The sequence below is a fragment of the Neolamprologus brichardi genome, chromosome 14 (assembly GCF_056152115.1).
Source record: "Neolamprologus brichardi isolate AB-2024 chromosome 14, ASM5615211v1, whole genome shotgun sequence".
In the NCBI taxonomy this organism is placed as follows: Eukaryota; Metazoa; Chordata; class Actinopteri; order Cichliformes; family Cichlidae; genus Neolamprologus; species Neolamprologus brichardi.
Genome location: NC_142117.1, coordinates 18,061,747 through 18,088,618, shown reverse-complemented (window position 1 = coordinate 18,088,618; position 26,872 = coordinate 18,061,747). Strand labels below are relative to the sequence as shown.

Sequence of the window (26,872 nt, the reverse complement as noted above, 5' to 3'; positions counted from 1 at the left end):
TCAGCCTCCGGGCCGGCCTCCTGAACTTTGTTTTGGGACCCTGTTCGGGAACTCCAGTGTGTGATGTGTTTTGGACAATTCGTTTGGCCCACTGGAGCTTGTTTTTTGTTTGGTTGTGGTCCCTCCGTCCTGGACCCCCCGCCGCCCGCCCTGGGTTGGTCGTCTGTTTTTGTTTTGGGCTGTCTGGAGCCAGCCCTTGGAGGGGGGGTACTGTCATGGTCCTGGGTCGGTGACCCAGCGCTTTCAGTTGATGATTATCACTTTCTAGTTTATTTCTGATCTTGTATTGGTTGTTGGTGTTTGGTTGTGTTTATCTTCCCTACCTGCGTCTCCCTCGGTGCTCTGTTCATGTCCCCGTGTTGTTATGTAAAACAGTCTGTGTGTTTCCTGTTTTACTTTGTAGGGTTGTGTCTCGTTATGTCCATTAGTTCCAGCTGTGTCCCCGCCTGTCTGCCATTACCCGATTACCCTGTGTGTGTGTATATATAGTGGGTGTCGGTCTGTGTTCGTTGTCGGCTCGTCTGTGTTTCATGGTGTCCGTTCCTCGTCTGTGTCTCTCTGCCTCCCACCCCATTTGTATGATCCGGTTTGTTATTTAGCTCACCCAGTTTAGGTTTATGTTCTGTCCTGCCCTCAGTTCTGTTATTTGTACACTGTAAATTAAACCCTCACTCATATCATCATATCGGCTGTCTGCATTTTGGGTCCTCCGTTTCCTCCACACCACACGGCTCACCCCGCCAGCCGTGACAATGGGGCTGTTTTTCTGCCAAGGGGACAGGACGACTGATCCGTGTTAAGGACAGAATGAATGGGGCCAAGTATCGTGAGATTTTGAGCCAAAACCTCCTTCCATCAGTGAGAACTTTGAAGATGAAACGAGGCTGGGTCTTCCAACATGACAATGATCCAAAACACACCGCCCGGGCAACAAAGGAGTGGCTCCGTAAGAAGCATTTGAAAGTCCTGGAGCGGCGGAGCCAGTCTCCAGACCTCAACCCCATAGAAAATCTGTGGCGGGAGTTGAAAGTCCGTGTTGCTCGGCGACAGCCCCAAAACATCACTGCTCTTGAGAAGATCTGCATGGAGGAATGGGCCAAAATACCAGCTACTGTGTGTGCAAACCTGGTAAAGACCTATAGTAAACGTTTGACCTCTGTTATTGCCAACAAAGGTTATGTTACAAAGTATTGAGTTGTATTTTTGTTATTGACCAAATACTTATTTTCCACCCTGATTTATGAATAAATTCTTTACAAATCCTACCATGTGAATTCATGGATTTTTTTTTCACATTCTGTCTCTCACAGTTGAAGTGTACCTCTGGTGCAAATTACTGACCTCTGTCATCATTTTAAGTGGGGGAACTTGCACAATCGGTGGCTGACTAAATACTTTTTTGCCCCACTGTATGTGTGTGTGTGTGTGTGTGTGGATCACTTCTCAGTGAATTGAATCAGCATTTCGATTTGTGTGCGTGTGTGTGTGTCATTTCTCAGTCAATCAACGAATGCATATGTGTTCATATGTGTGTTTCTCTTCATTCTGAGTCAGTGTATGTAGATGTGTGTGCTTGTGTGTGTTTGTGTGTGTGTTTGTGTTCATCACTTTCCTGTTCTGGTGTTCTGGGTAAACCACGGCCTGAAGCGCGTGCCCTGGGGTCCTGTCCTCCCCCTTTTCAGTCCGTTTGGGTCCATTGGTGCTGCTGCCCAAAGTTCTGTCCATACTGGTTCTGGCCCCAATTGAGGCAGTCCTTTTCTCCAGTGTCCCGCATCTTCTCCTTGTCCAGCTCCTCCTTAACTTGACCCTTTTTGCTTCTGTAGCTCCTTCAGGGTTTGCTCCTGCTGTTGGAGCTTCTCGTCAGGTTTGGCAACCTCCTGCTCCAGCAAGCTCCAGCCTGATTTCAAGTCCTTTATCTGGGACTCGAAGCCTGACAGATGGGTTCGATTAGCAGCCAGCTCCTCCTGAGCCATGCTCAGTTTCTGCTCTGATGCCTTGAGCTCTTACTGAGGGCAGAAACCTCAGAGTCTTTTCCGTACACGTCAGATTGAAGTTTACTGATGTTTTCCTTGCTTTGCTCCACGGCCTTCTGCAGCTCTGCTGTTCGGCTCTTCTCAGAGGTCAGCTCCTTGCCGAGCCCCCACAACTGTGCCTTCAGCTTATGTTCTTCTGCTGCTTTTGTCCAATCTGAGGTACCTCCTGACCTCAGTTACTCCTCGTGTCTCTGGCACGCCCTTTTTACTGCCCGATCATCCGTGTTGGTCCGTCACTGTCCTGCACAGTTTTAATGCAGAGTTGTTAAGGTCAGCATTCTTTTGCTCGGCCTCACTTTTCATCCGGGCTTAATAGGCGTCTCGTCACAGCTCTGTCAGCTGAAGCTGTCTGGAAATCTCCCCCGTGTAATGAAACGGGCCTTGGATTTAACGTTCTCCGTCTCCGCTGCATGAGATCGTTTTCCTGCAGCACTGTTGACATTTTCAGATTGTTGTTGTGGGTCCAGCTGCTGTAGCATTTGGTCACGGTCACATCAAAGATGGTAGAGGGGAGAGCAGGAGTCCAGGTCTGCCTCGGCTTTCAGGGCCGACAAAGCAGCCTGTAATTAAGCATAAAAAGAAAAAACAAAAACAAAACAAAAACAGACGAACAGGAAAATGATGTTGTTTTGGCTGTGTTGTTCAGAGAGGGGCCAGGCCTTGCATCAGCCTTCTCCCCCCCTTTTTTTTGTTTTTTCTCACTATATAATCAAGTCATAACCCACCAAGTTGACAGGACAACACAGGTACATGTTAAAATTCTTAAGATCATGTTTAAAAGCCCAAAAAAGGAATTTTTCTTTCATTCAGTAATCACTTGTATTAATCAATCAGAAGAAAACATGTCACAATTTGACTCTTTTAACCACTAAATTTGTTGTTTCATCACTGGTTGGTCATACCAGTGTCTTTCTTTTTGAAGTCAAGTTGTTTTCCTGCAACCCAGAGAGTTTATTTGTTAGTAGTGGATAAACTTTATCATTTAACATCAGGTGTATGTTAAATTTCGCTGCTTTAACCTTGCTGGAAAATTTTCACGTGTTCATGAATGTAAGCTGTTTCTTCATTGCGTGTGTGTGCGTTTGTGGGTGGGTTATTTTAACTTTTTCTCAAACAAGGCATTTCTCTAATTGTGTGTGTTTTTAATTTTGTTTCCCAAATTTTGATTTCCCACCTTAAATAACTGCATTCCATGTCTTCAGCCAGGAATTAGAGCTTGCTTGTGAGATTCAGGGACACATGGTGCCAAAAACAATTCAGTGAAAAACTTGCCTGAAAATTTCCAGTGATGGTAACCGATAACTGGAGGAGAAGATGTCCTTTAAGCTTCTTTTTCGGGTGGGGACAAAGTGAGAGGTCAAGCTGTAAAATTTTGAGCCAGAGCTTGGCCTGTCTGTCATCCCAATTTTGTTAATCTATCCTTTTGCCGCTGTACTCAGGTCTCCAGGTTGAGAGAAATCCACCTGTATTAAGAGACTAAAACATTCATTTACTATTTTTCTTAAAACATCCATTCACTTCATCTGCCTAGATTTTACTCTCTCTGTCTCGGTGCATAGTTCACACAGTCAGGCAGTTGCCTTTTATGGGCATGCACACTTCCTTTCACACAGACACTCACCCCCAGCAGCTGCAAAGCCGTCTCTCCTATATCAAAACCCAGCCAAACATTAAACATTCACCGTAGTCATTCAAAACTTTATTTGTAATATTATAATCAGCAAAATCAGCGTTTTAATTACAGGCATGTATCATTGTTTGCAAATCATAATTATAAAACTCAATAACACGCTAAACAGGAAGTCCTCTGTGTGCTTCACAGCAGCCACCTCATTTGCATGTTCACACACCGTCTAAGAATAGCTCGCAGCGCTGCAGCGTGCTGTCATCACACACAACCTCGTTTCACACTCAACTCTCTATTATATTACAAAGATGTCTTATATTTACAATCACTCTCAGGCCTGAAAGTTTTAGCGCCTACACAATTTTGACAAATTTAAGATAACGGGTCCAACCGAAGAAAGTCCAACTTTTTTGTAATCAATTAGCCAGTATCAGCCTCTAACTGTATCTGGCCTCATCTCTAAAGTCTCTAACTCAATTTAAAGTGTCCAAAAAAGCGCAGATACCGTTCGAAACGGTAAAGTGGTGCAACCACTGCATAACTAAGGGAGGATTCATGGTCACCTGGTCCAACCCTAACTATATGCTTTAGCAAAAAGGAAAGTTTTAAGCCTGATCTTGAAAGTAGAGATAGTGTCCGTCTCCCGAATCCAAACTGGAAGCGGGTTCCACAGAAGAGGGGCCTGAAAACTGAAGGCTGCCTTCCTATTCTACTTTTAAATACTCTAGGAACAACAAGTGAGCCTGCAGTGTGAGAGCAAAGTGCTCTAATGGGGTGATATGGTACTATAAGGTCATTAAGATAAGATGGGGCCTGATTATTTAAGACCTTGTATGTTAGGAGCAGGATTTTGAATTCAATTCTGGATTTAACAAGAAGCCAATGAAAGGAAGCCAATATAGGATAAATATGCTCTCTCTTTCTAGTCCCTGTCAGTACTCTTGCTGCAGCATTTTGGATTAACTGAAGGCTTTTCAGGGAGTTTTTAGGACATCCTGATAATAATGAATTTGTCACGGTTCTGGATCAGTTTGACCCAGCTCTTTCTGTTTCTTAGGTTTTGGTGTTTTTTTCTGAATTATGATTTATGTTCTCATTATTTAGTGATACTGTTTTGATTATTGATATTATTGCAGATTTAGTTTAGTGTTAAGTCTGCGTCTTTGTGATCTGTTTTATGTTTCGTGTTTTATTTTGATAGTCCCAGTCTGTTGTCAGTGTGTTCAGTTTTACTGCTCCCCTGTCTCGTTAGTATAATTTCTCCCAGCTGTGTCTCCCTCCTGTTTTTCATTCCCTGATTACGTCCCTGTGTATATTAGCCCTGTGTTTGTCTTTGCTCATTGTCGCGTTGTACCCTCAGATTATGCCTGTGTGTTTCTGGTTCCAGTATTCATTGTTCTATTCATGTTTTGTTCCTTGCCAGCAATAAAGCTGTGGTTTTCTGTTGAAATTTGGCTTCACGAATCCTGCGTTTGGATCCTCACCTCCGCCTGCCCGCACACAGAGCCCTGACAGAATTACAGTAGTCCAGCAAGTAATAAATGCATGAACTAGTTTTTCAGCATCACTCTCTAATTTTAGAGATGAACAAATTGGAGTCTATTAGATATATGATACAAACCACTGCAGTGCAGTACCTGTAATACCTACAGGGTGCTCTAATCATTCTGATAGAATGTTAACATCGAATGCTCCTGTCATGGTCCTGGGTCATTTTGAACCAGCATTTTGGGTTTTCTTTTGGTATCACCTTTTGTTTTGTGTTAATTCTGATTTTGTATTAGTTCTTAGGCTTTGATTCTGGTGTTTAGTGTTTTATTGTTCCTACCTGTGTTCCCCCCGTGCTCCATTTGTGTCCCTGAGTTTGTGTTTGTAAAACAGTTTGAGTTTCCTGTTTTACTTTGTACAATGCTCTAGAGTGCGACCAATTTGGTCGCAAATGCGACCAAAGTTTTCAGTGGTGCGACTAAAAAAATAAATTCTGTTCGGGTAACGAAAAAAAAAAACTCTGCAACTCTCCGTGTGGTCAACAACAGACACACATTATGCCCCTATCGTGGACTAAACCAATCAGAGATAGTCAGATTCTAGATTCTGAGCTGCAGGTTTTGTCTCTCTCCAACCAAAATTTATGGCGTTATTTTCAGCTCGTACTTTTCCTTTTTCTCCCTCCCTCGCTCACAGACATATAGCGGGTATGGCAGTCCATTCTCCCTGCAGCACGGACTACACTGCCCATGAGGCTACATTGTTTAGGGCGATGCCTGTAACACTCTGCTATTGCCTTCATATTAAATCATTTTTGTATAATAATTTTTAGAGGCTCTTATTGCGTGTTTTGTTTGGGTTTCCACCAGCGTGGAATTACCAAAAATAGAGAGACCATAGCCTAACATATGAAACAGGAAAATACCGCCATGTAATCCATTTATTTCAACAAACTAACTGTATTCTCAATATCACCTATTGAACGGTAACTGTAACGGATACATTTACTCATATTTTGTATTTTAAATACGTAACGCCGGTACATGTATTACGTTACTGCCCAACACTGTCTGTTGATGAGATCTTGTGCCATTCCTAAAACAACGGCCTCCAACTCCTAAAGAGACACGGGTGTCCCTAAATTTAGCAAATATTAGCTTCGGGCTAGCTTGCTACGACGACTAGGCTAATACCAGCATTTTACCACAAGTTCACCAGATGTAGCTAAAAAAAACTAAACTAATGTCCAGTCCAGCGGGACAGCAAGGAAAGATGACAAAAAATGATTACTTACTTGAGGTTTGGAGGGTCAAGCTGAAATTGAAGCAGCCATTGAAAGACAGGAAGAGAGAAAGATGGCAGCTTGGTCAGCACTAGTGGCCTCTATAATATATGCAAATACATGCGGGCCGGAATCCTGCCCCAGCGCGGCCCCGGACGCCAAAACAGCGCCAGCAGAGTGAAACTGAAAAATGGTTTGAAACCAAAAAATGGATTGAAACCGAAAAATGGATTGAAACTGAAAAAAAATTTTTTTAAGCGAAAACAAAAAAAATTACAGTTTCAATTAATTGTTTTTCACTATCATTTTTTTTTTCGGTTTCAATACAAGATTTTTCAGTACATTTATTTCAGTTACAATATTTTTTTTTGGTTTCAATATTTTTTTTGGTTTCGTTTCAAGGTGGCATCGTTCTGATTCAATAGGCAAACAACAGAATATTCAAGGAAAGTCATCATAAACATTGATTTGCACAATTTCCTTAAACTTGGCAAATTTAGAAACTCACCTTTCCAAAATGGGCTGTTCTTTCATCCAGCATTTTGACAAATGCCTTAAGTAACATCCTTGCTGTAGCCTTCTTGATGTCATAAAAAGACTGAAAGACATCCATTGAAAACAGTGTGCAGAAATTTAAGGTGCCAGGCCAATATCCACTACCCTGGAAATCCTTAACTGAGGGGGACCACATTAGGCCACAGCTGGTGCAGCTCACCACTGGCAGTGCAAGGTTATAACGGCCTTTAGAAAGGATAAGGATAAATTCAGTCATGGCTCAAAGCAATCATTTTTTTCATGTTGTGAAGATTTCATGTTGTTTTCAAAGCGGTCTGGTAAATCCAAATGACCTTTGACAGGTGCCCACATATACTGCGGGCCGAGGGTAATTCAAAACAAGATAGCAATGCACAGTTTGCAATAAAACCTGCAAACACATTTATTGTGTATGGACTGTGTGACAAAAGGGCAACTTACGATTTATGGTTACAAGAGCCACAATTGCGCCGGGTGAAACCTCAACATTACCTGCTGGGCAGTCACACACATGGTCTGGCCTTTGCACAGGCAACAGCCGAACTAACATTAAAACACACAATATATATAAAAAGGAATTGGAAATTAACTGATACACAATAAATATACAATAACAGCACCCACTCATAGTACATAGCAAGAAATGCATAAGACTTAAAAACCGTACCTATTGGCTTGTGAAACTCTGATGAAGGCTGCAAAAACCCTCCTGTTTCCTCTACTTCTCTTCTAGCAAACAAATTGATGAGTGTAGATTAAAATGTAAATAATTACATTATGTGAAGGTGTGAATTTTTTATGATTATTTACAGATAGCAACAAGAGGCGACACAGAATTCGCAAGGTCATCTTAGTTGAGAAGAAATGCTTGGCGGCTGCTGTTGATGACTACAACAAGCTTGCTGAACCAACAAAGCAAATCGTATCCAGTGATGCCCTCATCCAGACCGATATTTGGCCCTGGCAGAGCACAAGTAAACGTAAGCTCTTGATTTATAAATTTTAAATTTAAATTTTAAACAAACTCCCAGTATCTGAGAGGTAGTTGAATGTTTTGTTCTTGAATCATAATATGCTACTATGTTTTCCCATCTGATGTTGTTAAACTGTAGCTGCTGCAGACCTACAGACAAAGAGAAAGGTCTTTGAGAAGGTAATGGCTGTGAGGCGCCTGAGAGAGGAGGAGATGATCCTTTGCAGGGAGATGCGGCATCACTGGACAGTGTTGCGAATGCGATCTGTGGTGTTGGGGAAAATCTCCTCAGACTGTAAGCACATTATTTATTTATTAATTTTTTGATGAATCGATTGAAAATAAGAGCAGATGCTAAAGTCTTACTGGATCTTTTACATATATCTAGGTTGGTGGCTAACACTGCCTTCTCCCTTTAAAAAAATGTTTAATTACAGGATCCTAATTCCTTGTGTTTTTGAGGTGAGTTTTTTTTTTGGTTTTTCAGGTTTTGGAAAAGCGATGAAAAATGGCAAGAGAAAATCCACGGGCAGTTAAAATAACAGAGGCTCTGACACATTTTATTGCTCTGGATGATCAGCCAATGCCGGTCGTGGAAAATCAGGGAGATAATGGTGCCAAAACTTTCTGAAGAGGTAAAGACAAGCAGTGTGTGCGCGATGTCAGTTCTTGGTTTAACGGCACAGTGGACTGATGATCCACGGGCAGATGAGGAGTTTGTTCGTCAATGCCGAATACTTAAGTTATTTTGTTTGTTTGTTTACAATATGGACACTCTGCAATAATTTAAAAGTTTTTTTTATTCTCAAGCCTAATTTGTATTTATTTTATTCCAAACAGAAGTGTTTATTTATTATTCTGAAAGCTCGAGACAGTGCCAATAGTTCAGTGATATTTTGTTAAATTACAATGTGGAGACTCTGCAATAATTTAACAGAAGTGCTTATTTTTCACTTGAATTTTTTTGTGGTCATTTTTATTAAGATTTTATTTTTTATCGGCAGAGAATAAAATAAAACCTGTCTTCCAATTCATTGTATTTGTGTGTGTGTGTGTGTGTGTGTGTGTGTGTGTGTGTGCGTGTGTGTGTGGTAGAAGTATCGGTTTTTGTACTTTGTATCGGCAAGTACTCAGATCCAAGTATCGGTATCGTATCGGTTTGAAAAAGTTGGTATCGTTGCATCCCTAGTTTTTACTAAAGTTACAACTTGTAAATATTGGCATCAAATAAGTCATCTCACACACTCACTGACTCAAATCATTCAGTACAAGTGCCCTCTAGGGTAGTGTGACATCTGTAGTGCTTTTCTACATTACAGTACAGTACATTAATAAATTAATGAGTGTGACTATAAATCACAATGACTTTTTTCCTCTGATGACACTACTTTCCTGACTTTGTAGTGCATAACATTTGACACTTCAACCTAGTGCTGTGACTTAAGAGTTTTGTACAATGGTGATGCTAACTACCTCAGGAAGGTAATCAGGTAACCTCTTAAGAAGTATATAAGTTATTTAAGAATCTTGGTGTTCATATTGGTAACATTATATAACATTTGTTATACTAGAAAGTCTCGAAGAGAATTATCAGGTCACGTGCAGCACCTTCCGCTGGTTCGATCTGAGTGATCACGTCCCCTACTATACGGCCCTTACGGTCAAACTGTCCAAGAAACAGAATAGGCTGGTAGCCCAGGGCATGTAGCTGGCGCGCTGTAGATAAATATTGCAATTTGTAAAAAAAATAAAATAAAATAAAAAAATAAAATTTGCAATTTGTAATTACATAATTAAACACTGGGTCAGTTTATTTTCGTATTATTGCTTGTTATTATTTTAGAGTAAATAAAGGAATAACAGGTAGCACCAAGCTGTTGATTATCTTCATTTCCATAGCAACGGCGGTTGAGGATTATGGGTAGTGTGCAGTTGCGGGATTAGTGCGCCGTCTGCGTAAATTGGTCTGATTGGTTGGAGCCGAGTGCATCCAAAACTAACAGGAGTGGTGAATGAATCTATAAATGTGTTTTACGTGTGAAATGAAAACAATAAACCTAACAAAGGATTATGTGTCATGATCCTGGGTCCTGTTGACCCAGCGTTTTGTGTTTTCTGTTAGTGATTTTGGTTCTGTTCCTCCTGTTTAGTGTATTCTGTTCTGCCATCTATTCCTGTGTTAAGTCCACGTTTCCTAGTCTGTGTCTTTGCGTATGTGTGTTTCCTGTTTTATTGTGAAGGTCTGCGTCTCATGTGAGTGTTTTCAGTTTGCCTCCCTAGTCTCGTCACGTTTATCACTCCCAGCTGTGTCCCCCACCTGTGTGTAATCTCCCTGTGTTCTCTGAGTGTTTTTAAGTCGTGTCTTCTGTCATAGTCGTTGCTGGTTCGTCTGTGTTGTTTCCCCTCGGTCTCCCTGCGTCTCTCCATCCGTCTCTCTGTGTGTATTTCCCCGGACTTCCCTGCTTCCACGTTTCTGGTTTGTTTTGTTAGTTTGCACAGTTTAGGTTTTCTGTTACTGCTTCACCCGCGCCATTGCTGTTGTATTCCCTTTTGTAAATAAATACTCATCTGCACCTGAGCTGCCGCTTCCGGGTCCTAAATAACTACCACACGGCTTGCCCCGGCAGACCGTGACATTATGTACCTTAAATCTGCGCACTTTCAGATCGTGAATCACTTTGGAAAACACTGTGTGATGGCCACAACATGAAGTGATTTTATTGTTGAATTATCAGTGATACTTTCATGTGTTTTTGTTGAGAAATGTTAATGATGTCATTAAAAGAAAGCATTAAATTAGAGAGAAAAACACGTTCATGGAGACGGTCCCCAGTTCTCCAGTTAGATTGTACTTCAAGGCGTCACGTTTCGCCGTGACGGGGTTATTATTGGAGTAAATGGATGGCTCGAGCCTCTGCTCAAAGCGTCTCTTATCACCGCGAGCGGGTTCATATTGGAATGAATTGACAACCCACCGCGTCTCATGAAAACGTGGAAGGGTACCTTTAACGTCAGCATGAGAAGTTAAGGGACGTGACAAATCTCGTCAAACTCCGCTGCCCTCTCTTCAGAGCATCTACCATCGCAGAGTCCAGCGGAGAGCTGCCTCCATCCTCAAAGACCTCACACACCCCCAACACAGACTGTTCACACTTCTGCCCTTGGGACAGAGGTTCAGAAGTGTGAAATCCAGAACATCCAGACTCAACAACTCCTTCTTCCACACTGCCATCAGACTCTTGAACAGCTGACCTATTTTTGAACAGTAATAATAATTTTTTGCACATCAGGTCATCCAGCATATTAAGCATATTAAGCCAGCATATTAAGCTATAGCTCTTTTGCACACATCTCTGTTTCACACGTCAATATTTTCTCTCCTTTTCTGTCTTCATTTATTTATTTGTACTATTTGTATTTTATGTGTTCTATTTCTATATTATATATATACTTGTGATAGGTTTTAGTCTCCCTGAAGCTTTCTTCTGCCATCAAATTCCACTGCATTTCAGTCTGTGTATTACTTCCCAGAATGCCTCATCACTGTTGTATAGTCAGGCAAAAACTTAGAGCACAGGCCATCTCTGGAAATCACATCTATCAGAAATGGAATGCTGGGCTGGCTGAACAAACTTTTTTTTGTTGCATTTATCTGGAGGCGTTTGAGGTCTGCCTACATGTGTGGATCATGGGCATTCTTGGAGTCTCCATAGACCACAATGTTATAAATGTAGTTTTGCACCCCAGGCAAATCTCTCAGGATGTAGGAGTTTAAGCTCTCCAGAAACCTTCTTTTTATGCTCAGAGGTAGGGATCTCAGTTTCTACGATAGAATTTATTTTGTTTTGTTCACTTGTATCTTGTGAATACAACCATTCACAAGTCCAAGGTGATTGGCTTAAGCCATATCAATAGCACAGGTCGTAGTTACTGAAAGAAGTTCTGAAGTGCACTGAAGTGGAGTGTATAGGTAGATGCTGTAGATATTAAATCTATGCTGACATTGCAAGTTTGTTGTAATATATGTAAGTATTATTGAAAAAAAGTAGACAGCTATCATTCATTTTCTTGAAATCAGCATACCAAGACCTAAGAGTAAAGTTCATATCTCTAACTTTAGGTTAGAGATATGAACTTTTTTTTTAAGTAGTCAGTTCTTAAATTTAGATGAGAGTGTTCATAAATGTGTTACATAGTTTGCACAACGCTATGAACAGAAAACATGCAAAGTCAATAATTAAAGGAATGGAGCTCATTTCATCCAAAGCACTGGGTTTATTTTTCAATTGCTGCCAAAAAAAGATACATACAAGTAAAACAATTAGAATTAAGCTAAAGAAGCATTCAGAACAATTCTGAAAGTCTTTGATTTTTCACAAATTTGACTAAATAATGTCTATCTCCTGAATCCAAACTGGAACCTGGTTCCACAGAAGACTTTGCCTCCTATTCTGCTTTCAAATACTTTGGGAACCACAAGTAAGCCGCGGTCTGAGAGCAAAGTGCTCTAATCGGGTGATATGATACTATAAGGTCATTAAGACAAGATGAGGCCTGATTATTCAAGACCTTGTATGTGAGGAGCAGGATTTTGAATTCTGCATTTAACAGGGAGCCAATGAAGGGAAGTCAGTATAGGAGAAATATGCTCTCTCTTTCTAGTCCCTGTCAGTACTCTTGCTGCAGCATTTTGGATTAACCGAAGGCTTTTCAGGGAGTTTTTAGGACATCCTGACGATAATGAATTACAGTAGTCCAGTTTAGAAGTAATACATAAACTAGAACTAGCATGAACTAGTTCTGAGATAAGATGTTTCTAATTTGGGATATAATGCACAAATGGAAGAAAGCAGTCCTAGACATTTGTTTAATATGTGTATTGAAGGACATATCCTTGTGAAGAATGACTCCAAGATTCCTCACAGTGTTACTGAAGGCCAAGGTCATTTGAAAAATGTCTTTAAGACATTCCTGCAGTTTAACTAATTGGTGTGTGTAATCTGGCTTAATGGATAGATAAAGTTGGCAATGCAATGAAAATGTATGCTATGCCTTCTGATGATACTGCCTAAGGAAGCATATATAATGTAAACAGAACTGGTCCTGGTACTGAACCCTGTAGAACTCCAATATTAAACTTTGTCTGTGAAGAGGACTCTCCAGTTACATGAATTATAAAAATAATAAGACACAAACTGTACTGTTCAGTATAGAAAGAAGCTTTTGTAACACTTACTTGGTTTAGGTGACAGACAGAAATGTCAATGTGGTGAACTAGCTTACGTTACTGCAGGTAAACAGGAAACAGTAACCTTACCCTCAACAACCTCAGCACTCTTCTGGTAAATTGCAAAAGTTAGCAGAATTGTTTAGCCTCTTTCTTGCTATGAGTGCCTGCATGGAACCATGTACAATGCACTTGTCCTTCATTATAACTGCAGCTCCATAGCAAAGTCTCCCACTGATCACTTTCTATAACACATTAGAATTTCCTCTTGGGTGTGTTTTGGTTTGTCAGGGCAGGAGAGTGAGACACAGCAACAAAACAACCGTTGAATCTTGTGTTTCACTTTCAATTGTAATAATTAATTTTAATAATTAAAATGCGAAAAAAGGGAAAACAAAACAGCATAAGAAAACAACAACAAAAACACAAAGCAGAGACATTCTGTATTCTTTATAACCTTAACCACATTTCAGTCCTGCAAGGTCAACACCCTCTTTGGAGTTGTCTAGCAACTGATTCCCCTCTTTGCAACGCCTTTGCAAAGTGCTTTTTTTGGTTTTGTGAGGAACACAGAGTGTGATACATTGCAAAGAGGGGGTTGGGGTAGGCCTTAGTTGAACACCCTGACTGGTAATATATTCAGCCCTATTGTGGTGAATCAATGCACCGTGCTTTAATGGGGAGATAAGGAGGGGCAATGGGGAGCTATGACGAGATATCTTTTGCCCCACAGTGCACCCCTAAAGCTAAGAGGCACACCCAAGACTGTGCAGTATCACCTAAACTCTCATCTGAAGAAAGTGCCTCTAACATTCAGGTCCTGTTTTTTTTTTTTTTGTGGGGGGTGGGAGGGTTTCTATATCCATGAGGAGCAAATAAGAGACAAGAGCTCAAGGACGCACAAATGTGAAGACTTTGCTATTTTGTTTCAAAGATGGAAATGTTGTGATTTGCTTAACCACTGACAAGCATGTGTTGTGGCGTTTCTTGATACTCTTGATGCAGTGCTACGTGATCAAACAGATCTACAGAGCTAGACATACAGGATGAACTGAGGTGAGACTGTTTTTACCAAGTTCTTTGTGTCTGACTACAGCTCTAAAGAAATATTTGCATTTGTCTGCTAATTTGGAAGCTAATAAAAATAACCATTATGGCATAAAATAATTCATAATTCATGCTCATCTAGTGCTCATTTTTGCACTGGAGTCAGTTAACGTATTAGGCTAAAGTGTTAAAAAATAGATTAGTTGTGTTGGTAAATGGCAAGTGATTGCTTAAACTGACCAACACTACCAAAGTTTTTGCTTTGTGAAATGTTAAAGTGAATGACTGTCTTTGAATCAATCCTGGAGAGTTTTAATTGGGACTGTGACATAGTAAAAGGAACAGGTTGTTTTTATAGGCCTTGTGCTTTGTTGCACTCTCTCCTCGTGAAAGCACAGACTGTGAGAACAATCCCAAAGAATGTATCTGAATTAAGATGAAAAAGAACAATAGGAGGCTCTGTACAGGCAAGGCTGAGAAAAATCTGAGAGGAGCTGTCGGGGTGGTGGTAAGGACCGGGTGATGACAGAATAGTACGCATGGTTGAGTGGCACAGCTTGATCAAATTAGCACAAAACTTTACTGAACAATAGAAGTCAGGTCAGTTCAAATCCTTTCAATTAAAAGACAAAATAATGAGTCTTAGCAAGACTGATATCAAGCAAATGACATTTAGTTTTTATTTCATGCAGGTAGGACGTGACCTGCTCAGAGCACAATGTCACAGCACAGAGGCATCTGGGGGAGGCAGGTGCACCTGTTTACCCTCCCTTACCTTCTTCTCCTGGCTTCACCGTGTGAGGGTTTCCTCCCTGACATTTGGTCTAGAGTGCTGACTCTGTCCTGGGACTCACACACTCACCAGTACATTACAGAGCGGGCCATTCTAAATGTAACCCTGGAGACTCTGAGGGGACTAAAAAAACACCATGGAAACCATGATAAAGAGGAGGTGAGGTCATGTTTGCAGTCAGGAGAATTACTGAGTAAGGCAGCATCAGTGGTTCATAAAGTGTTTGAATTACCACTTTAAGTAATTTTGCAAATTTAACTGAATCGCTCTTTCTCCCTATGGTGATATTTGAACACAGACGTATTGAATTTCTTTCAAATAATGATAAAAGTCCTGGTCTAACAATTGCAGATCAGACTGGGACGTGGATTTTGGAGAGCTGTGGGAGAAGTGGTGAAATCCAATGCAGCCATGGACTTCCGGAGCTCCACAAGGTCTGACCCAGTTTACCACTTTGATTCAGAGCATATTGAAAGTGCCACGGTCATGTTACGACGGTTCTGGACCCACATTGTGCTCTCAGTGCGGGCCAAAGAGTACCAAAGTGCGCGTCATAGCCTGGGTCAGCTATTTCATTCACTGCAGGTAATTTGCCACACAGAACTGAATTTTAATAATAGGGGGAGGGTTAGCTTAACCTTAGAGATATTTCATGAAGTGAAATGTTTTGGCTATGTTTTTGTTTTGAACATCTGCTATGTCAGGACTTCTACAGCCACAGTAACTGGGTGGAGATGGGCCAGCGTTCTATTTACCTCCATCTGCTTCAGCCAGAGGAGCCTGCCGTGCCTGTAGCTAAAGGTGATTCATGAATGTGACATTATAGTCCCATTTAATCACAAAAAACAAAATTAGTTGTATCTACACATTATTGTAGAGGTCTTCTTGAAAAGACTAGTTACTGAGGTACCAGCTTTACAGAATTTTTTCATTTTGCATCATTTTATCATACTGCATAGCTTCACGTGTTAAAGTTACAGCTCTTCCACAGTTTTCCTTCTACTGATTTTGCTGCTTCTTCAGATGTCATTCTATTGTGGTCTAATCTGTTTTAATATGCTACTGTATAGTATTTATTTCATCAAGTAGAGATCATTCAGTTATTATTTAACAGTTCGATTAATATGTTATTTTGTAATCAGACTTGTAGCAGAATGGAGTCCCAGCAATGATAGAAATTAGGACAATGAGAGTGAAGATGAAGACGGAGGCCTGGGTGGGGCTATTAGTGACAAGAGGGAGGCAGAGATGAAAAGGAAGTGGGTTTCATGAATGAGAATCTGAAAGGCAAAATGACTGAGTGCTGAGATTTAAACTAGGCAGAACAGAGGCTGACTGACTCAACAAAATAAAGAAAACGATTCGATCAGAACAATTATGTCAGTGTTTAGTTTAGCAGGAAAATGGAAGTGATGTAAAAAATAAAGTAGTAGCTGGAGCACCCAGGAAGGCAGGGTGCATAATGTTTCATTTAAAAGAATATAATATTTATATAATGTGTTGGTTTTTTTCAAAACTCAATGTGTCACTCAGTGTGTATATGTATATACACAAATATACACATACACATATAATTATCCACGTCCTTTAACTATTGACCCACCAAGTCTCGTAAAGCACTCCCCATCTTTACTAATTAACTTGACCAGCCAAACTAATGTTCAACATTCTTTCAAATGTGGCTTTAAATGGTTCAGTGGAAATCAGCTATCATTTCTATTGGTCATGCATTTAACACAGACTCCCAATGTTTTGGAAACCTGGCTGTACTTATGTCAATCTAATATATTCATTATTACATTACAAAAAAAAAAGTTTAAATGTAAAAACTAAAGCCTTCATTATTTCTGCTTTCAGAAGACACACCTACCTGTTTGGAGTGCCTCAGCACCACCTGTCGAAACAACCTTCTGCCAAGACTGAAAACCACACAGGGAAACTCTCAGCTGCTCACCACTGGATATTTCAGTACATTTCCTCCAAAACCTCAGGGTAAACCTCGGCCACCTGCAGGCAAAGTGTTACGAAAACACAATAAATAAACACATTTGGTTTTTAGAATATTTTAAAGACTTTTTCAACTATGTTTTCATCTACAAAGCTGTAAAGATGGGTTTTTTTTTCTAGGCAAATGCAGTCATGGAGGTATTCTAGACAGCAGCCGCTTCTTGGGTGCCAAAGGGGGCATCAACAAGGACAGCACCTCACCTCTCTTCTCCCCTCATCATTACCTCCATCTCAAAGCTGCCACTTTGGCTACTGAGGCCACCCTGACTGTGCTGAGAGACCTCAGAGACTCTGTGGGCCACAGAAACTTTCTCAAGTAAGTTTAAACCACTGTTAAAGCTCCCTGAAATGTAGACTTGTTACATGATTCAGGTGATGCCTGTGCTGCATGAAATGACTGTCTTTAATTGCTGCTGAACTCTCTTTGAAGACTCTTTAGTGTAAAGCAAGTTCCTGCACTGGTTTTTGTCATGGACACCACAGGCAGCATGTTTGAGGAGATCCACGCTGCTCGTCTTCGGGCTCAATCCATCATACAGAGCCGAGCCAACAGCCCAGGGCAACTCGGCACCTTTGTGCTCGTCCCCTTCCACGATCCAGGTGATAGCTGGTGGTAAAAAGCGCCTGCAGGTCAAAACAGATAAACCTGTAGAGGCTTTTGCCCCCTGTTAATGTGTGATTGTGTTTACCATTATATACATACCTTTATATGCTTCTGTAGAGGGTATAGTTCTGATTATATATGTTTCATGCCTACTGTATGTTCTATCAACAGTGAGCCTCTAGATTTGTGCCATCTGTTTCCCTCAGTTCAAAGAATGACTGTATTAACTTCTGTGACTTTCATGAAACCAATGAAATGAGAAATAATATATTAATATAATAACTTATAGAAAGAGCCTCTTGATAGCTTAAAGATTCCGTCTTATGGTACTGTTAATATTTTTTAAATAGACAATAAGGGTCTATAAAGACTGCAAACAAGCTGTTCCTCATCACAGTCTGTAAGCATTTATATTTACTGTACTGTGCAGGAGTAGGACCGGTATATGAGACTGATGATCCAGGCCAGTTCATGCAGCACATGGAGGGGCTGATGGCTCTTGGAGGCGGAGATGAACCAGAGATGTGCCTCTCTGCAATTCAGGTACATTTAGACGCTAAACACTCAGAGAGAATAAGTGATGTTGTGGGTGTGAGTGCATGTTTGCGTGTATACAGTTGTATAGATTGGACATGTCACCACTAACTTGCTCTCTTCTTGTTATTAGCTGGCACTCACTCACAGTCCACCTCTGTCTGAGATCTTCGTGTTCACTGACGCTTCCCCTAAAGACGCCCATTTATTCGGTGTGGTGAAGGCCCTCTCCCTCGAGAAACAGAGCAAGGTATATGCACCTTTGAAGGGAAGTCTTTTTTTTTTTTCATCTGTCACATAGCATTGTGTTTAGCAAAAGTCAGAGCTGCTTTAAGGTTGACAGCGAAGACAAACACCAATCGAGACCTGCTGTTTAATAACCTGTTCTCAGATTTTCAAAAATTTAAAATAAAAGCCTTCATCTGATGTGATTGCTACTGGTTATGCAGCTTCTGTTTGTATGTATATTTATAAAGAAAGCACTGCGTGAATTACATTTTTAGATGGGTTTTAAAGGAAATAAGAATTTCCTGGAGAAACTGTGCCTGCTGAAAGCTGGTGGAGATTACCTGCCTCATGTGGCCGGCAGGTGGCAGCAGCTACACTAGTTGAAAATGAAAAGTTTAATGGAATTGTGGTTTTTGTCACTGGCCACACAGTGGTGCTATTGTATCATGAGACCTTTTAACCAAAGGACAGTTTTGTTAACAAAGAAAATAATTCATCCAGCAGTTATACTAATAAGGAGCAAAAATAACATGCAGCCAGATTGAAAGACTGAAAGAACCCCCTTGTTTGCCTTCTCTTGCTCACTGTGAAATTACTTTGGACAGGGGGACTGCAGTAAAGCTACATGTATGTCAGTGTACTTACAGCTCATGCTGATTTTCCCTACAGGTGACTTTTCTCCTTACTGAAGATCCCAACTACACCAAAGAGAGCCGAGGCAGGTTAATGAGGAGGAAGAGGAGAAGAGAACCTTTATCCCCTGATCGTTTTAATCTCTACTCTTCACTGTCCTCCCTGTCAGGAGGACTAACAATATTCACCACCAACTCTGACATACACAGGGTCTCCACAATAGTGGAGGACAACACAGCAGCTGACAAGGTGCCAAAATAAGATTATTTACTGGAAATTCACTCCAAACAAATTTAACAAGTTATTTAAGGAACTGAAGTAGTACATTAGCTCACAGTAGGTGTTAACTTCCCTCATTCTAGCAGTCTTAATTTCCCACCTTCATAATTCATCAACCATTTAATATTAGAAAATTTCAATTAAATATGAAATTTTCCGTTGACCTAATGCTCTAATTTTCACAGACAAACATGGCAACTGCTGCTTATAAAGCATTGAAAAAACAATATAATTTCATTTTCTACATGACAGTTAGCACATGTAAATCTTTTTTAATCAAGTAGTCCATCTTAGCTGCAACTGTTTGCTGAGCAGAAATGTGTCAGATTTTATAAAAAGTTATATCACAAAATGTATTTCTAATTTTTTTTATTAGTTTCTTTTCCAGCAAGCCGATTAATTTCTCTTTTATACCTTTAATTTCATAATGATATCACTTATAATTACTCTTCATCAGTGTTGGGGAGTAAGGAATACATGTACCGCCGTTACGTATTTAAAATACAAAATATGAGTAACTGTATTCCGTTACAGTTACCGTTTAAAAAGGTGGTATTTAGAATACAGTTACTTTGTTGAAATAAATGGATTACACGGCGGTACTTTCCTGTTTCATATTGTCGCGGGTCAGGACTGTTTGGGTTTTGTTTGACAGCTACGTTCTGTTTGTTCCAGGCGGCAGCGTTACGGTTGCCATGGTTACAGGGTGACGCTCTCTCTCTGTGTGTTTCCTGGGTGAGAGAGGCCTTTTTGTTGTTGTTGTTGTGCTAAGCTAATAGGCAGAATGCTACAGGTATAGCTCTAAAGAATGTAGCATCATAGGCAGTGTAGCCCGTGCTGCAGGAAGAATGGACTTCCATACACGTTATGTGTCTGTGAGCGATGGGAGAAAAAGGAAAAGTACGAGCTGTCATCGAGCAAAAACGGGAGCTGGAAGCATGTAAATATAATAATAACCACTGCAGCCAAGAAGAGTGCCTGACAGTTGTAAGTAAGCTATTAAGACTTGGCTGTACACCGTGTTCGTGTTTTCCTCCAAAAACAATAAGTTCCTTTGGAGCAGCTTTTCAACGCCTCTCTCTGTCTCTCGCAAGCAAAGTTGACCCAGACAACAAAGTAAAGCTATTTTTCGGCTACGAGCCCGACACAGGACCCACCGTATTAGCCAGAGGTCCCTTTACTATGGTTCGGAGCCACGGACCTTCAGTAACAAAGTAACAGTAATAAATCACAGCAATAGTACATTCACGTAGTTGTAAACAGCATGATAATATATTAAGTAATCCAAAGAATACGTTACTCTCATTGAGTAACGTAACGGAATACGTTACAGAATACATTTTGGGGCATGTATTCTGTAATGGAATACATTTTAAAAGTAACCTTCCCAACACTGCTCCTCATTACCTTCATTACCTATCACAACTTATTTTTCTTCTCCTACCTCAGGTGACCCTCCTCCATGTGGAAAGTCACAAAGACCTGATGTCCGTTCATACATTTAGAGTTGACAGCTCGGTAAAAAATGTCACCCTACATGTCTCTGGCACTATGACGGAGTGTATCCTTACCAGTCCATCAGGTAATTCTCACATCATATTAACATCAGCTATGAAGTCAGGGTTAGCTTTTTTTCCCATCACGACACTGCACTTTGAACTGTACTTTGGAATTGCTTGAAATATCATGTACAGGGTGCAATTTCCCTGTAATTAAATTGAATTTCAGCATATTTTCTTTTAAATAGCAATATAATTATATTTACATGTAAATATTGAAAGGTATTTACACTACACTGAAATTCAGTTTAGTTACAGGGGAATTACGCCCTAGATTTATCACACATACTTTAAAGTGTTACCTTGCAAAGATCATTCTTTAACTTTTTTTTCTTTGTAATTTGAGGGTAAAATAAGCTCAGCTGTTTATGCTTCTCTTCTCAGACCAGAGTCAGTCACTGTTGAATGAAGAAGGTCCCCTAGCAGTGCTACAGCAATTTCAGGGACTGTACCGTGTCAACCTGTTTCCTCCTTTACAGCCTGGCCAGTGGAAACTGCAAGCCAAGAGCGATGGACATCTTACGTTCAATGTTATAGGTAAAAGAAATAATATCGAGTACATCAAGCAGATCACCTGGCAGATATTCATTTTCAATTCAAATGCAGCTTTACTGTGGTATGAGATTTTTTTTAAACATTTTTTTAAATTGATTTGTCTTTTGATCTACACCACCAGGTGACAGCGGTGTAGACTTCCTGTATTATTTTGCAATTATAACCAATGAGACTCACCCGGGTCTGGCCAGAGTTGATGGTAATCCTACAGCAGGTGAGGGATTTTGATAAATTTACACGATAATGAGGATTTGTAAGTAAACAATATGTTTAAGAATATATCTTTCTAATTTTCAGGTGTTCCTGCCTTTCTAGTGGTGGCTGTTACAGGCCTGGGTTCAGATGAAGAGGCATCTTTTAGTCACGCAACACTGCTGGGGGCTGAAGGAGAAAGTCTTCAGCAGGTGAAGCTCAACTCCTCCTCTTCATCTATCTATTCCTTGGAGGAGCTGGTGGGCTTGGTGGACCCTTTTCCCAGAGTTCCCTTCTGCATTAGACTTTCAGGCGAGGACAGCAGAGGAAACAAACTGGAGAGGGTTTCCACAGAGATGGTGGAGCCCACTCACATTCAGATACAGGTAATCATTAGCAATAATGCTGAAGAGGACAGAGGCTGCTTTCTACTCCAAGTTTACTATAGTTCATCTCCGTTACTCTGTTATGTACATCTATTTTTCAATTTTTCTTATATATATATATATATATATATATATATATATATATATATATATATATATATATATACATACATATGGTCTCATAGTTGAGACTGTATGTCAGAGCACAAACCAAGCCATGAAGTCCAAGACCTCTGAGGCACAGATCTGGGAAAAGGTTACAGAAAAACCTCTACAGCATTGAAGTTTCCAGTGAGCACAGTGTGCTCCATCATCCGTAAATGGTAGCAGTTTTGAACCACCAGGCCTCTTCCTAGAGCTGGCTGCCTGCCCAACCAGAGTGATTAGGGTACAAGGGCCTTAGTCAGGGGAGTGATCAAAACCCAACAGTTACTCTGACAGAGCTTCAGCATTGCTCTGTGGAGAGATGAGGACGTTCTAGAAGGACAACCATTTCTGAAGCAATCCACCAATCAAGCCTGTATGGTAACATGACCAGACAGGAGCCATTCCTCTAACTTTTCTCATCACTGCATATTACCTGACCGATACCATCCCTACAGTGAAGCATGCTGGTGGTAGCTTCTTGCTGTTGGCCATATGAAGACCATATAAAGACTCTCTAAGACCACTCCTTTGTTAAATCCTGGAGTGTTCCAGCCAGAGACCAGATTAGTTAATTAAAAGTATCAATGAGTTTTATGCATCTTTGTTTTTTTGCGCAGTGACAGAAAAACAAAAAAACTCCCTCTCAGCTTGTTCGTGGCCAAAAATGGCCACCCCCTGTTTACATTTACAAAATACTATAAAATTAATATATATTAAAACATTTTTCTACTTTCATTGACTTGATTTTTTAAATTAGCACCGCTCCTAGTCATGAAAGCCAAAATATAATTCAAATTCAGATATTATACCCTTTGAATACCAGTCAGATTATGTATTATTGCTACGCTTTTGGGGGAAAATAGTAATAAAGTTCACATTTCTTAGCATATGAATGGTGAAACCTAATATTTTTTTATCATCATTGCAGGTCAGTAACAGTAACTGTAACAATGATTTATTTTTACTTTATTTATTTATTTATTTATTTTTTCTTGGGGGGGAGGAATGGCCAAAAAGAAAATCACAAATGGTGTGTTAGTGGCCAGAAAGGCAATTTAATGACCAAATAATCCCTGAAATCACCAATAAAATGATCAAAATTTATATCCCAGTGTATACTTCTGTGTGCATCCTCATTAGCAGCAAGATGTACTAACCACATTAGAGTGGTTTTTGTTGGCACACTTTCTACACCTGGTGCAAGGGGCTGCTGTTCCAATCCTGGAGGTGCACCTTTTGCACCTTCTTCTCATTTTGTTGGTGGGGTGTGGGTCACACTCTGGTTCAGACTACCGTATCTTGAGATCAATTGCAGAAGTGGCTGAGAATCAGGGACAAGGGTGTCTTGCAGTTGTTGAGGTTACCAGCATGTGTCCCAGCTCTCCCAGGATCACTCTTCATTTGTAGGTTGTAGAAGACTCCCCCACTTCAGTGAAGTTGTTTCCGGCGGAACAAAGGCATCGTATCCCAAGACATCCAGGAAATTAGAGAAAAGAGCCAACAGCCATCAGTTAGTTATCCTTCAACAACTCGAAGTGCCAACACCCTCTCTAAGTTATCAAAGCAATATTTGTGCCTATTGCAGTCCAGGATTGCATATTGCTTTCACGCATCCTTTATTCCCCATCACTGACTGCTGGTTCCTTGAGTGTTGCTGTCAAAAGAAGCACATTCCTCCGTTGCTTTGGCATGTGGGATATTGCTGTGGTAGTTTTGGTGAAGCCAAAGACAGACAACAAAATCTTCCTCTGTTGCAACTGGAGGAGCTGGGGAGGAAGCTCTGGGTTGTTTCCCCTGTGCCAGTTTTCATCTGAGGGGTTCCTCTGCCAAGGTGCCCGAAGGAAAGACGTTGTCCTCGGAGCTCCTTCGTCAGTTGGAGTCTGAACCCCATGCCTTTTTTTACTTCCTGAGCACTTCCAGTGTTGTCATCCAACATGCTATGTATTGGTTTATTCTGGTGTAGGCTTTATCTCTACTTCATCTATAATCCTCCAATCCTCACACCTTCGCCTCCCGTGCAGGTTTGTAAGGGTGCACAGCAGCTAAAAGATTTCCTTTGTTATAAAAAAGTCAAAAGTAGATCTCAGGCTGCTAATGTAGGAAACTACATACAGGGTGACCAGTATGGAACGCCAGGACTGCCATAATGAATTAATTAAATACACCATTAAATAATTCATTAAATTTGGCAATAATTAATAAAAATAATTAATTACATAAATATTTATGACACATATAATTAATTAATTATTGACACATTCAATTATTTATTTCTTTATTTCACATTTTAATTAATTATTGACACATTTAATTAATTATTTCTTTATTTCACATTTTAATTAATTATTGCACAGTTGACTCCTTCAGGTCTCACCATGAAATAATTTCATCTGTCAGCCTCACCCATCAAACTCAGGGGGCGAGCTAACTCAAAACCATTTGTCAAGATAGAGCCTCTTTGCTTTTCTTTCTCTTTGCTCTTTGTCGGCGGGTCCGCGCTTTGTGTTCACGCCCTTTATGCGCTGATTCTAAAGCTGTTAGTTTGATGTCTCTCCAAACAATATTGACTGAACCAGCAGCAAAAGAAGATCCAAACTACGCATCACATAAACATCGTCATGTATTCACTCTTACTTTTATTGTTTTGCTTCGACCACAATGCACAGCTCTCTCTCGCGCGCTCACTCTCTCCCTCTCTCTCCCCCTCTCTCTCTCTGTACTGTTTTCTGCATTATTCGCTTGCTTGTTACGCACAAGTCTACCGTTGTTTACAGCGCTGTCGGCCGATGTTTTTTTTTCTTCATTTTATATACTTCTGAAAAGAAAACCTAATTCAGAGGTAATGTTCATGTGTTGATTATTGGTTTTCTTTCGTTTTTGATGTACTGCAGAATATTTTTATAAAATCCCAGGCCAGGAAAATCGCCTTCATGTTTTTCTGTGTTTTATCCTCAGCTACTTTGACACAAAGGCATCTGCTGTGATGGTTACACCTTTGATAAAGTCTTGCGTGTGTCAGCTTCCTTTTTATAGATACAAAAATATGTAAATGTACTGATCTGAATTATAATATTTCTGACTGTCAAAATTTCCCAGATTCAAATCGAAGTGAATCGAATCGAATCAAATCGAATTAAATTGAATCGTGGATCGAATCGATTCGGGACCTTGTGAATCGGAATTGAATCGACTCTAGAAATCAGTGACGATACCCAGCCCTATTTGCATACCGCACAAACAGATCCACAGAAGACGCCATTGCCACAGCCCTCCACGCTGTGCTGAGTCACCTAGAGCAGCGGCAGAGCTACGTCCGAATGTGCCTGGATAAAGGACTTTCTCACAAACCGGCCCCAGACTCTAAAACTCGGCCGTCATCTCTCCTCCACTCGCACACTGAGCACCGGCTCCCCACAGGGCTTTGTGCTGAGCCCCCTCCTGTATTCTCTCTACACCCACGACTGCAGTCTGACCCACAACAACAATCTCATAATCAAGTTTGCTGATGACACCACGGTAGTCGGACTCATCTCAAAGGGAGACGAGGCAGACTACAGAGAGGAAGTTCTGAAGCTGGCAGCCTGGTGTTCAGAAAACAACCTGGCACTGAACACTAAGAAAACCAAAGAGCTCATTGTTGACTTCAGGAGACACAGCACTGACTTGGCCCCCCTTTACATCAACGGGGAGTGTGTGGAGAGGGTCCACACCTTAACAGCCATAACCATCCTGAACTCACACATGCACCGATAACACAGCCCCCCCCCCCCCCCCCCCCCCCCCCTTTTTTTCCTTCCCACTTCCTCTATGGACCACCACTGTGCAATACCAGTTCTATGTGCAAAAACCCAACTGTATATACAGTTGGGTCTGATTGGCCAATGTCATGTCAATCACAAATTTAACTATCCAATCACAGAACAGATGGGTTTGGCTGTCGGAGGGGCGCTTTTTTGAACTGCAGGTCCTTGAAGGGTGATACAGTTTGAAGCTGGAGGATCTCTATATAAATATCCGATAGAAGCTAGGTCCCCTAACTTTCAGCAGCTGTTGAAAGGATAAAGTTGTGGTATATCAGTGGTTAGAAATACCATTATTACTTTAGGATTAGTTTAACACAAAGTCAGGGCTGACCCAGGACCATTGCTGTGAGTCACAGTGCGCAGCATAAAGGTCCTTTCACATCGGACGCAGGATGTGCTGCTAATGCTGACTAAAAGCCAAGGATCCAGAATTTGTTGCGCTGGTTGCTGAACTCTGTGGGTTTTTGCAGCAGCTCTACTTGTACTAGATGCACCTGCTCCTTGTTGTTTCTATCTCGGACTTTATGTCCAAGAGTTTCTGGGTTTTTTTTTTGCTAGTTCTTCAGATGTTCAATAAAAACATGTATGCTAATTCATAACGAAGAAAGCTTTGTAACTATCCCCACTAGTGAAGACTGTCATTTCCAAAACACTGCCCCTGCCCCACAGCCCATACATTGGCTCCTAAAAAGTGAACATATTACAGTATCAACACAAAGAAAGGCAAAATGCAACACAGATTAATACTCACTTATTATTCACGTACACATCTTTGCAATTTTTATTTCTCAATCTTAAATAAAAGAAAAAAGTAGAAACAAAGTATTGGTAAATAAGTCTGTAGTGTGTTCACAAACCATTATCATTTAATGGGAAATATGAGAAAAGCATTTCTTAACAGATTTTTAAAATGTTGTTTTACAATGATATCATACAGACAC

General features: G+C 40.6%; 1 protein-coding gene across 2 annotated transcripts; it reads left to right on the top strand.

The window, feature by feature from the left end:
• Positions 1 to 14,022: 14,022 nt before the first annotated feature.
• On the top strand, positions 14,023 to 25,889 carry LOC148098859 (von Willebrand factor A domain-containing protein 7-like). Of its 2 annotated transcripts, XM_087850929.1 has the most exons (16): positions 14,023 to 14,220; positions 14,904 to 15,163; positions 15,356 to 15,589; positions 15,709 to 15,805; positions 16,862 to 16,996; positions 17,132 to 17,327; positions 17,442 to 17,611; positions 18,046 to 18,158; positions 18,283 to 18,399; positions 19,047 to 19,095; positions 19,180 to 19,259; positions 20,739 to 20,871; positions 21,233 to 21,385; positions 21,525 to 21,617; positions 21,701 to 21,981; positions 25,370 to 25,889. In XM_087850929.1, the coding sequence occupies exons 2-16, from the start codon at positions 14,930 to 14,932 to the stop codon at positions 25,457 to 25,459; spliced, it is 2,175 nt and encodes a 724-aa protein (XP_087707055.1). In that variant the 5' UTR covers positions 14,023 to 14,220; positions 14,904 to 14,929; the 3' UTR covers positions 25,460 to 25,889. The 2 variants fall into 2 exon arrangements, with proteins under 2 accessions (XP_087707055.1, XP_087707054.1); XM_087850928.1 differs by having other exon boundaries at positions 19,047 to 19,259.
• The last annotated feature ends 983 nt before the right edge of the window (positions 25,890 to 26,872 follow it).